The 13,255-nt window shown below is 42.2% G+C and overlaps 1 protein-coding gene across 1 annotated transcript; it reads right to left on the minus strand.

The window, feature by feature from the left end:
* Positions 1-579: 579 nt before the first annotated feature.
* On the minus strand, positions 580-11,953 carry LOC144130351 (retinaldehyde-binding protein 1-like). The gene is made up of 6 exons (XM_077664280.1): positions 11,830-11,953; positions 10,627-10,752; positions 9,221-9,472; positions 6,944-7,137; positions 3,559-3,669; positions 580-780 (listed from the first exon to the last, which is right to left on the minus strand). The coding sequence occupies exons 2-6, from the start codon at positions 10,721-10,723 to the stop codon at positions 604-606; spliced, it is 831 nt and encodes a 276-aa protein (XP_077520406.1). The 5' UTR covers positions 10,724-10,752; positions 11,830-11,953; the 3' UTR covers positions 580-603.
* Between the last annotated feature and the right edge of the window lie 1,302 nt (positions 11,954-13,255).

Here is a 13,255-nt window from a genome sequence, read left to right on the forward strand (position 1 = left end):
GTTATTAAAATGCATTTTTTTTTATTTCATCAGAAACAGAACGCTTCTTCAAAAAGACTATCTTGGATGAAAGGTCAGTGTTCACTCAAGTTGCCACAAGCAATTTTTTTCAAACTCCAGAAAACGTGTTTGATGGAGAGAAATCTCCAGGTTTATAGACGCATTTTGTGCAAATAATTATTGCATTTGCGTTCTGGCCTTCAAATAATCGGCAAGAGCCCCCAAGACGTCTTATGCTTTGAATTTGCGTAGTGGTCCTCAGTGTTCAGGCAGTTACACAGGCCTTTTTTGTGGATTGAGTTGCGAATTTTAGACGGCAATTTTTTGTCATATGTCAGTATTTTGCTTGCTCCCTGCATCAAATATGCTTTGCTTTTGTTGCGAGCAGGCAACCTCATTTATTTTTTCCATGGATTAGAACGCAAGGGGAGGGAATGGGCTAATGTCTGAGGGCTTCCGTATTACGGGCGGCTCACTTCATAGTTCGTGTTCTTATTTCTAATATTTGGCGAATGTGGCTTTGCATTTAAGACGTCATTAGCAATATGCGGGTAAAAAAATGCTGTTTGAATTGTTTTTATTACGCTGGAAAGAGAAAGCCGTTCAGATTTCTGTGTATCTACATTGCAGCATCTTTTCGAAGTAACTTGCCTTGCCAAGAAGCACATTTTCTTGTCTCTGCAAGTCGAATTCTTCCGGTGTTCCGCCAATATCTTCCGGCAGTAGTTCGGAAGGAATCACGCCACAGATCTGCGATAGGTCGCTCCCAATAAAGTGGAGCTGAAGTGCCCGATCAGAAAGAAAGAAAAACAAAATAAAATCACTTTTTGTGGCCGCTTGAAAGAGTAAGAAGTCAAAGTCACAAGATGAGTACCAAAAGCAAAGTACTTGTCTGCGTCCTATTGTAAGGTACCGAAGAGCATGACAGCCGCCTTTCAACCTCACGCACTGCATCTTCGCCAATTGTGCAACACTGAACGAACAGCAGCGCGTCTTCTGAGTTTATTTCTCAACCAATGTCTAAGTACCGTCTCTCGACCTTGAAGGGCCTAAGATGGAAACCGAGAACACGAAGGCAGTCTGCCGTGCTCGGCTGCCACATCCCTCATGGGGCGGAAGGTGAAGCACTTAACCAGACGTGTGCCAGTTTCTTTGTTAATTAAGTAGTTGTTGCTTCAGTTCATTGAAACGTTTTTGCTTGAACATTACAATGGACCAAACCAACAGAAATATGGTAGATATTACGGACTGATACGCTGGAGAAGTATTCTATATTCAATAATTTCACTTGTTGCGGTGGTCTCGTCGGGAAAATATAACAGTAGTCGGCTTAAATCTTCCGTGTTTCTTGCTGAGCTTAAGCAAGGTTGGTATGTAAGATGTCATCCAAATTTCTGTAGTTTCGACAGATAAAAATATAACAAGTAACAATTTGCTGCGGATGTTATGCCGTGGTCGGGCTGAGAAATGTAGCGTCATTTGCTGCGCTTACCGATTTACTTGTGAAGCTTCCCTGACGCTTCTCGCGACTACATAAGAAGTCTATCAGGATAAATGTCGATTACAATAGGAAAGTAAACACGCACCGAAGCCATACATGCGCTCAGGAAGTTACAATTTTTTTTATCATATTGTCGAGTGCTGCCAGGAAGACCTTCCTTGATAAATAAAAAAAATTATCTGCGCGTTATTGGTGCACTGAAATGCCACAAGCTCGGACAAGCAAAACTGAGGTGAAATGTATGCATCGGCCGCAAAATAAACTGCCCTTTTGTTGCTGAAATAGATAATACTACATAATCAAAAAGAATGTTTCAGAAATCAGGTATAAGAACACTTTAAATTTGGCACATGCTTGAACCAGCACATAAGAGCTTAGACTTCTGGGATTTAATTCACCTTGTTTCTACGCTGACATACAAGCAACGCATTATCACTGTACCGTGTGTTCGCTGAACGCGCTCCTTTTTGAGTGCGTTCTGCAGCGAACTATTTTCATGCTTCTGGCGGCTCTGCAGAAATGGCTGAGTAAAAATGATAGCAAGTTGTGATAACGACCTTCGACCACCTAGGAGGGCTTGTAATTATGCTGTCATTTCCAGCAGACAAAAATCATTCTGTACAATTAAGCTGCGCCTAAGACAGCAGGCTTGCACGGAACGCATCTCTACTATAATGTTCTAGTGTTTTGCAAGAGTGCAATTATTTCGCCCTGTTTTTCCTGATCAAGCAGTAACGGTTTCTTTTTTTAAAAGCTGCTGCTTTCAGACGCACGCAAGCAACGCACATGTAAACATGAGAATGCATGCGACACAAACAGACGTGCAGATAAATATACATAAAAACCATGCACACGGGTGGCTTTTACGTCGCTTGGGTTGAAATTGTAGGCTCATCTGCAGCGGTAACGAAACTACGTAAAAAAATTGATAGTTGCGAAGCTTCACAATGCAAAAGTTTCTTTAGCCTCCCTTAAGCGCATTTGTTATGGCTAGAGACTGGGATACAAGGTTCACACGTAAGGTCTGAAATGGGCTTTTATAATCCAATTGAAAAAAAAATCGCCTTCCGAGTTCTGAAAAAAGATTTCGTATAAGACTTATTTGTTTTCAGCACATGTCCTAATTGAAACTTAGTCCCGATGGGTAAGCCAATATTCAAGCCTTATGTATACCTCAGTGTAGCCATTTCGGTCACTTTTTTTGCAATCAACAACTTCAATCTAACGTCGCATGAGGAAACTAGAAAAACACAAAAGCTTTCAAGAATGAACAGATTTCGCTCAAACAGGCTTTGTTGAGAGAGATTACAGCGCAAGCAAGCTATGGTAAGTCAACATACGCTTTCCTACACACTGACGGCTTCAAGAACGACCATCTTCACTGGCTCCACGCCGCGATCATTTCTAAGAAAAAAGATGTTTAAAACGCGATAAAAATAAATCTTTGAATGGTTTAGCCAGGTTTCCGTAAAAAATGAGAACAACCTAAACCACACTAAATAGGAAAGCGTAAAAAAAATGGCCGCCGGGCTCCGGTCGTATGTTGACGAAAGAGTAATGGCGAAAGATTTGTGACCTGATTTGTCCAACTCTTTTAGCACAATGTCAGAAGCCTTTCCTGTGTGTTTTGCAAGTGTGAATTTTGCAGTGGCAAGCAAGACCAGTTTTGCAGACCAGAAAAATAGAGGAATATGCTAGTATTTTACAGCATCAAGAAAAAAGCTCCGTAAATTTAGATTATTGCTTCTTTATGGCAAACTATTCCTCGCAGTCTAGGGGACTCCCTCTGCGCTGGCTGTAAGTGATGGCTAGAGCGCGAAGCTTTCATAGCAGCTAGTGGTTTTCTGTTCATGAGATTTTAGAGCACCCAAAAAGTAGAATAGGGCGGAGAGCACCGCAATACAAAGGCGTGGCATTGACTACGCTCCGGTTCTTGTTTCGCGTCCAGCTGCAGGTGAAGATTTTAACATGTGCCGATTTGCCTACTCCAGCACAATCTTACTCGGCGAAGGTTTACTAGCCAGCACTGGGTGCGCTGAGACACTGTTTAAACTTACCCTCTCCTGCAGCTTCTTTGACAGGAAGGATTTTACTAGGTTGTAAAGGGACTCCGTCAAAGGCGGGCAATTTATAAAGTAGAGCCCCTTGATTCGTATTGGCATGGTGTCCTGAAACACACACAAAAAATAAATAAATTGAAAGACGCGAGGAAGATCTGATGAAATGAACCGCGTAAGCAGTATTATGCTTTAAGTAGCCGCCGCGGTGGCTCAGTGGTTATGGCGCTCGGCTGCTGACCCGAAAGACGCGGGTTCGATCCCGGCCGCGGCAGTCGAATTTTGATGGAGGCGAAATCCTAGACGCACGTGTACTGTGCGATGTCAGTGCACGTTAAAGAACCCCAGGTGGTCAAAATTTCCGGAGCCCTTCACTACGGCGTCCCTCATAGCCCGAGTCGCTTTGGGACGTTAAACCCCCATAAACCATAAACCAAAGTATTATGGTCTAACATTGCATGATTTTTCCTTTCCCGCACTGCCTAGCTATTAGGGGCACCAGTGACAGTAAAAGCATGTATGATAGCCAACAAGAATGGGGCGGGAAATTATTGGTCCGCAGTATTTGATAAATAAATAAATAAATAAATAAATAAATAAATAAATAAATAAATAAATAAATAAATAAATAAATAAATCGATTTCTTATCTCAGTCCAGAATACTGAGGGACGCTCAAGGAAGGAGGAAGACAGTTCAAGATGAACTGTCAGATGATGCTGTTTCCATAACTTACTGCCAGTCGTTGTCGTGCAAACTGTATGGAAGATCAGCAGGGGTAAGTAAGTCCTAGGTAAGATCCATATAAACAAGAGCATAGGCAAGATCTATACGAGCACAGACTAACTTATAAACCAGTTCTTTTAAGAAATTACGTCACGAAAATCACCGGCGCACCTTTCTTCAGATTTTGCACCAACTTTTTTTCTGAAAAAGAAACTGCGCCTTTTAGTTCCGTGTATTGATATGGCGATATGGCGCCTTGCAAGCGCACGGGCCCATCTGAACCTGGTACTTTCCACCGCATGACGTCTCTCTATGCCTGTTTTTTTCTTGGTGAAAACTTTCACACAATGAATTACTAATGCCGTGATGTTAAAGTCAATAAAATATTTCCTTACTTATATTTCGGCTGAATAAACGACTGGCCTGGTCTACTCTTACCAGCATCGCCAAGACCACAGAAAAAAGAAATCGCGTGGGACAGAACCAACACAAGCTATAAGAGATACCATCTTGCATGCATATTGCGCGAACTTAGCTTTACTTCACAACCCTGGGATGCATTGTCAGCCGCATAGTTATGTTGGCTGTAATTTCTTATGCCCGACAAAAATAACTGCCAATTAAAGCTCAAAATTGCAGGCTATGCAGAGGAACCTTTATAAAGTTCAGCGTTCATTCTGTATTGTTTACGATAAATATTTGTGGCTACTCGTTGTGCTTTTGATATTTGCTATAAAATATTACAGATGAAATAAAATGAATGCTATGGTGCATACTTCACCAGGCGATGAGCAGATGCTTTATACTCAACATTTACATCTGACAGCGTTGTTTAAAAGGATACTAAAAGGGGAAACTGATGGTTTAGGTTTGCTTTATGGGTCTTTAGCGTCGCAAAGTGACTCAGGCTATGAGGGACGCCGTAGTGAAGGGCTCCGGAAATATTCGATCACCTGTGGTTCTTTTACGTGCACTGACAACGCTTTTATAAGCCAGAAAATTGTTTAAAGGTGAGGAGCACGTGATGCCGCCACTGGAAGATTCTTTCAAAGGCGGCGAGTCAAGTATACATGAGCGAACAGTATTTCGCCGTCTCGATGGGCAATTACCGTCAAAATACGAGGAAAGAAGAGCCGCAAACATAGCCGACAATGCGAAGTGTGCCGTAATTAAAAGAAAGTGCAAAACAGACGACGGGGAAAAAGCTTAGTCGCAAACACGAACGCTTAAGCCGTCGCCCCGCATTCTGCGAACTCAGGCGCATTCTGCGAACTCAGGCTACGTGCAGCCGTTGTATGTACTCAGCAAGTTCAGAACCGCAAGCTTTCAACGGCATTCATGCGGTATGTACTCGCTTACGTGGCTGGCGAAGTGGTTTCATTCTCAGTTCATCCGCCGGACTGACTACTTTGTGCAGGCTGCGGGTGTTATCAAATGGCGAAGTGTTTCTTTTTTATTTATATCACGCGCTCATGCAGACGCGCGCATGCATTCACGTCGTCGAAGTGCGAAGTGCTATGTGATCACGTGGTCATCCATGCTTTCTACTTAGTGCAAAAGCGAACATGCTCTCAGAAGTGCTGAAAAATATGTGAGAAGTACTCCATTTATGCACCATCCCCTTTCGTTTGTCGCATCGAAGGAAAGATTTTTCAAGCGCGGGTCATCATGCAAGCAGTATATGAGGATCTAGCATGCAAGGCAGGGTTTTTCGCCAAGAAAAACGTTCAACCAGCTGATGCATGTTCGTCAGCAGTACGTGTGCATCCCTTACCGACAGCTATAGCTGGCAGGCGGAAGACAGCAGCTGGCAGCAACGTACCCTGATTAATTTTCTGTTTGCAACCCACAGGAAATAATTAACGAACGTATTAGACGCAAGGACCCCACCAGGGTCCATCCCAAGGGTTGTCAGCGATCATACTTGCTGAGTAGATGGCCAACAAACACGCCATACTCGTCAGCTCAGTGCGGCGTTTGGTGGGAAATGCGCGCTAATTTTTTTACTTGCATGTTGTTTTGAATGAATACGCAAGAGCGCGGCGGCTACTTCTCGCACGCTTTCGAGGATCCCTCGAAGAATGCAAGTACACTTCCCGACGGCACACAGCGCACCGAAGGGCGCGCGCTCGCGTTATCGTCCCCGATGTATACATGCGTTGATGAGGGCAGTCTGCAGCTTCCCTCATAAATTCATGTAGTTTCTTGCACACGCATGGAACTTGCAAGGAGGCGCTGACGTTCGCGATGAAGTGGAGAGCTCCCATCGGAATAGGGAGGAGGGGGAGGGGGGGGGCAGAGACGGCCTGCACTTGCACGTCGCTTCGGTGACCATATATTTGTTGGCTTTGGTTTTTCGACTTGTGGCCAAGTTTCTGGTCTTTGGAAGTTGGATGTGGCACCTCGGAATGGTCTGGTTGCAAAGACGTCACGCGGCACTTCATTTTTCGCACGCGCTTTGAACCTTGAACGATTTTGCGGCTTTCATTTGCCGTTTTCTCAGCAACGCAGCCATCTTTCCGCGTAGAAAAGAACGTCGGTAGTGTTCACGAGGAATAATCTGTTTTGCCTAGTTTTATATTGCACTTTGTGTGTCTTTCTGGACTGGCGGAAGAAGAAGACGTCCTGTCCTTATTCCATACTACCAATAGTTCACTTGCCTGCGAAAGATGTATTACTCTTCTGGCAAACTTCGGCGTCAGCTGCGCCAGGTGTCGAGGGCTGAATCCTTTTAGATCAATGACAGCCACGCCTCCTCGCACCTGCACCTCATCTTCTTGCAGGACGGATTCGACTGCCAGAATTACGCACCTCGAAAGATCATCCATGGAGCAAATGCTAGTATTCCAGGCGCCTGCAGAAATAAGAAAAGTGGCTTCTTGTCGCATTCCCATGCAGGCTACGTTTTGAAATTCTTTCAAAAACTTCTTCCTGTAGCTTTGTCTTAATTCGGATGAGAGCATAGGGTTTTTGTTTTTGGTCGCTTGATATTGCGAAGCACCTGGTCGCCTTATGACCGACATGCGCTCTAACTAAAATGACTTCTCAGTAATTAAATTTCTGAATTCTATTTTTCCTTGACACATAGCAAACAATTGAATTATACTCATGAGGTCGGTTTGTTTCAACATAAATAAAACACGATCCACATTCTTGAAATCTATTATTCGAATTAAATTGCTGACTCAAAGGCTAGCATTTTTTCACAGCATAAAGCTATCGTGCCCAGGAAGCATTCAGATCTTTGCACGAATTGGTATACTCGAGCAGAGTCTGCGCTAAATGCGCATTCATAATTCAAAAACATGCATCGCTTCGACTGTACGCTTCGTAGGCCCTTCTTAAATTAGAAATTTTTGAGCACGGAATTATGGTCACAGGTGGTACCACTCTTTCTATTCAATTGTTGGTTCGTTAATACAAATCAGAACAGTCAGAGGGAACTGGCTCTATGCAAACATAGACGAGCTTAACGGGGCAAAAAATAACATAACAAGCTGAAACTGTCAATTAAAACTGCATTCTACTCTGCATCCTGCTCTGAACTCATGCCTAGCAGGAGAAATTCCGCACAACACTCAGTACGTTATATACTTCAGTGGCTAATTTAGAGAGGAGGGTACGTGAAGCTTATTTTATTAGGAGCCGTAAGGATTAACAAATCTCGCGAGCTATAGTGCGCCAACTTCTATAACTTAAGGCACACTCACTGAATAAACAGGTATGCTAGAAGACAGCCGCTGAAATTTTAAACATTTTCTCGAACTGTCAAGGAGCACAGGCCCCTTGGATCGCTGCTGGATCGTGTTTCCGATCGCTACATTTTAAACAATGGCATGCTCAACTGCTTAGGCGGAGCGTCACAGGCAATGTTGTGCATGAAACATGGCTGCTTAAATTGGATTGCATTCTGTTTTAGATGCGCCGGAAGAATGCGTCGGGCGGTTATAGTAGGGAAGCCTTGGCACAATGTTGCTTTGAGGTGCCGTTGAATCGCCGTGGAAGTAACGCTTTGTTGTCACTCGGAATCATTTGAGCTCATCTACCGCATAATAATTAACTAGTGTAGATTCTTCCCTGCACTACAAATATTCTCTAACGATGCATTCTGGGAAAGAAGTTTTAGTCACCTACTCTCAGGGTGTAGATTTTGTGATGCAAAGATTAGTTCTGGAACTGAACATTTGTCTCTGAGATTTTTTAATTTAAAATAACTATATAGTTCTGTAAGCGCGGCGAAGAAAGCATCCAATCTGATTTAATTACCGCCATGTAAAAAATATCATCATTCGCTGCACAGCAAGTGAAAAACCACAGAATACAAATACCGTTCAAGAAGACAACACTGAACGAACATGAACACTTTTCTGTGAAATTATCTGAATGCGTTGCAAGGCGGACCGACTGGAAAGAGCCACTTTTATATACGTACTACTATGTCACAGTGATACATCATAAGATTATACAAGAAAAGCTGTACAATACCGCTTCAGGGTTTAAGGCTTGCATGCAGTAAATTTTTTTGCCCTTGATTTGCGATGCTGAAGTTCTATGCAGTGTCGTATTCTGCGCAGCAACATGACAGGGTCATATTCTATACGGTGGAGCGATACAACAAAAACTATGACTTCAACAAGAAAGATTGAAATGTACGAAGACAGATAAAGAAAAAAAGAACATAGTCTAGCTAATACAACGAGAAGATATGCGGTAAGAGAAAATGCGTATATATTATGTCTGTTCTCTAACTCTCCCTGTGATTGCTGACTGTGTCTCTTGTTTTTAACTCTTCATTGTACCCTGATTCTCTAACGTTCACGTGCTCTTTCATGCCTGCAAATTTGCCAGCATTGAAATATTTATTTTTATTTGCCAGTTTACAGTCTTCACTGACAGACCCCACACGGATTAAAAGAAAACAGAAGCAGTGCGCTTACCAAAGTTAAAGTATCCAACGGCTCGCCCTTGGGGATCTCTTTCTTTTGCATACTTAATAAGCTTGTGCTCGTTGAAGACGGTCTGGTAAGGGATGTTGGACGGAGTCAAGTTGTCGAAATATTCCGAAATTCTGCTACGCGCCCGTACGTATTTCTTTATTTTTGCGAGCGTTTCTGGCACCTTGAACTTGCTCGAGCGAAGGAACATAATGAGGACGGCGTCATCGTCAGGAATTTGTAGCCCCGCCTCTTCTGCAGAAAAGATACGAAAAGAAAAAAGAACAGTCATTTGACATATGACGCCCGAATAAGGTACATATAAGAAATATCCAGACATATCGCCTTCTTAGCCTGTGAAGCACTGTACCCCAACTCCGTCAGCAACATCTGCTCCAAATTTGCATGCAACACATCGCAGCAGGTGGCACAGTGTAGAGAGGTCATCCCCTCTGCAGGCGCAAATCACCCTTAAGCCACAATTACAGATGGGTAACATTCTCATTGAGCATAAAAAGTATACGAAAGTCTTTGGTAAGAACATCCAAAGATGACAGCACTGTTTGCCCTGGAGAGAGTGACGTGTAGAGGTTATTATTTTTAAATAAAAAGAAATGAAAGTTCTCGCGAACTTTTGGTATCGAAATTAGTCACCTAAATAGATAGTTGATGTCATGCTCGAAGAATAGCCGAAGGGAACGCAAGGAATTTCGCGCTGTAAAATACTATAATCTTATTTTATCATTGTGAAAGTGATGTCCGCAGCAAGTGACGTTCAGTAAAGGTATGAAGTGAATCCTCTGGCATGTATTTGAATTCAATAACAGATCATTTCGTGCGATGATGCCAAAAGGTAGCGCAAATTTACCCCTTGGAATTGACTGTCCATATCGCTTCGCACATGTTATCAAGGCCGCGGTTATAAATCAAACCAATAAGAAATCGCTGCAATTCGTGCATATTGAGTGTACAAGCACCATGAAATCAAAGGCAAATAGAACAGTTCAAACGCGCCAGGGTGAACACGAATTAATACTCGCTGGAGAATAAATACAAATATGGCCTCTTATTACTTTATTCCAGTAGTAGTCTTGCTTTGGAAGTACCAACCAGGAAGTTAATTAACTTGCACAAAATGAAATGATTTCATTTGCTGTTGTAATTTTCATTTCATCGATCGCGGTCCATTTCACGCCGGTAGCGAAAGATTTAGTTGTCTTAAACAGAGACAAGTTAAGCAAAAGCAAAGAGCTTTTTCTCTCCCAACCAACGAAAGAAATTTCTCAATATAAACTAGTATTTTAATTTCATTGATATTCTTCAACTAGTACAGTTCCGCGCGATTTTTACGACAGAAACAGCTTATAAGGCCAACAGCATCTAGAGAGGGCATTTAACGAAGCCCCTACCTCGCAGTGCTTCCCTCAGCTCAGCCAAGGACTTCTCTCGGACTTCCAGTGTTTCTCCGATCTCTGTCTTTGCAACAATTTTAATGTCCTTTTCCATGTCGCTGAGTGAAGCAGTGTCAACCACGACTGCAATGAAAACAGAGGTACAAAGTGAAGGTCATAGATTAATAATGACATTGAAATGGAGTTGCAGGAGCCCATCGAAGAGAGAATTGAACGCTAGTGCTATTTTTTTTTTTCATTCATGCTCAAGTATACACTGTTTTTGTCGTCTTGTGCGCACAAGGTTCGAACCACCGGTTGGACAGTCTTAAGAAAAATGCCTTTTGCACCTTCCGTGCTCATATGACTTTGCATTTAGAGCCGTATAGTTGCAAAAAATGAAGTGTAATATTAAACCTTATCTAATTTAAATATGCGAAAATATCCTTTTCATCAACCCTGTTCTAAACGAAAGAAAAAAGAGAATACCCGCAAACTGAAATAGGTTGTCATTCCGCATAACCGAAAGAGCTCGTTATAACAATATTATTATTTTTATTCTGGTCCATGACTATTAGACTAAGCAAGTGGAATCATCCGAAGATAATGTCACGAGTAACAAACATAAAATTTGCCAAAACCATAAGATGGCCGTAAAGAAGCAGCATTCTGCTTACATGGATAAGAGCAAAGTAAGAAGATCAGAGAATAAATCACTTTTAAGTGCTGTTTTTCCGAAAAAGAAATTTTTTTGGGGGTGCTAATACCAGACGACGCCAAACAAATTCCTGTAGAATTGCGACGCAGCGCCAGAATCTTTCGCGGCGACTCCCCGACTTAAAATTTCGCCACGTCCAGAACGGCAGCCTGTTGGACGCGTTGATGAAGAACGCCAAGGAGTAGCTGCCAGAAAAAAAAGAAAATTTCTGAACGCAATGAATCATCCACAGCACGGCAGACTAGCTGAGGTCTAGATACACTCGCAACAATCGTGTACACACGCTTCATTTAAAAGTCATGATTAAAACTTTTGGTGACACCTTTTTGCTAGTGATTTTCAATACTTGCAGCAGCGGTTGAGCAAACACAAATGTGCGAAAACTGTTAATGCAAGTGCTGTTGAACATAAATGCCAAAGTCTCAAAACTATTATTGCAAGTGCTGTTGAACATCGAATTCTTATCCACTCAGTTTTTCTATACAAGAATGTAGCGTTCTCACCGATTAGTCGCGAAGAATTGTCCCGCAGACTACACTCGCTGTGAACAGTGGCAGGGCGATTGAATTAAACCAGTCAGGATCCCCGCCTCGCTGGTCCTGGCGAAGGAGTCTCCGCCTAGATCAGTTGGTAAGTATCGACTGAATCTGTATGGTGCCGCGCTTTGCCTTGTTCTCGAGCGCTTCTTTGGGAACGGTGTGTGGTGGGCGAAACCAGACTGCCGCTTTCCTTTGATCGAAACACCACGAGGGTATATAAGGGCAATGTGGGAATCCACCTTCGGAGACGCTCCCACGCCTCCGGTAACAGGAAAACGAAGGCGCCGTCACGTTTTTTCTGGATGCGTAACGGTACTCAAGTTGCGTACGGGGGCATTCACTACCGCAACTTTTCCTTCTTCTTATTTCAATGACAAAACTGCGCGGCGCGTGTTAAGTGGTTCACGGTGTGGAAGCAGTTGATATCCTTTTGACGTAAATGACTGACGTTGTCTCGTGTTGTGGCGGTATTTTGTCCCATTACTATGCTCACTGGGACACGCACTTGGAAACCGTGCTAACCTAAAAAGTTATGTATTGATGCTTACACTAACTGCGTCATTGTTTGAGAATTTATTTAAGACCCTTTACTCAGAACTTTATTGTACCATGACCTCTAGTGCCTCTAAGGTTTTATCATTATTTTTGTGCTGATAACTACAGGAATCTCGAGTGCTTTGCAATCAAAGAGTGTGCCTGTGGAATTATTAGTCGTGCATCCCCCTAACGAAAACTAATACGTTTGGAATATACTTCTGGATATTTATAATGCATTTTAAACATAATTTGTATTCATGAATGCACTAAAATATGCCAGAAATAGGTTTCTGAAATTTTATTCTTGGCATTCCAAATATATTCTTAAAATTGGCCAAAAATACGTCAATTAAAACATGCTTCGAGCACGTTTCAAATACGGGAAAAAATATGAATGCGGTTTTAGCATCTTGTCAGTATATTAAAAGTGTACTTTCCTAAATACGAAATTAATGCATTCGAAGTATACGTCACTTAAGCATGTTTACAGCACGTTTCAAACACGTGAAAAAATATGAATACGGTTTTAGCATCTCGTCAATATATTAAAAGTGTACTTTCGTAAATATGAAATTTTTGCATTCAAAGTATACGTCACTTAAAGCATGTTTCGAGCACGTTTCAAACACGTGAACAAATATGAATGCGGTTTTAGCATCTTGTCAATATATTAAATGTGTACTTTCGTAAATATGAAATTAATGCATTCGAAGTATACGTCAATTAAAGCATGTTTACAGCACATTTCAAACAGGTGAACAAATATGAATGCGGTTTTAACATCTTGTCAGTATATTAAAAGTGTACATCCGTAAATATGAAATTAATTCGTCTCAACTATACTTCAATTTTA

This window comes from Amblyomma americanum, chromosome 4 (assembly GCF_052857255.1).
Source record: "Amblyomma americanum isolate KBUSLIRL-KWMA chromosome 4, ASM5285725v1, whole genome shotgun sequence".
Lineage (NCBI taxonomy): Eukaryota > Metazoa > Arthropoda > Arachnida > Ixodida > Ixodidae > Amblyomma > Amblyomma americanum.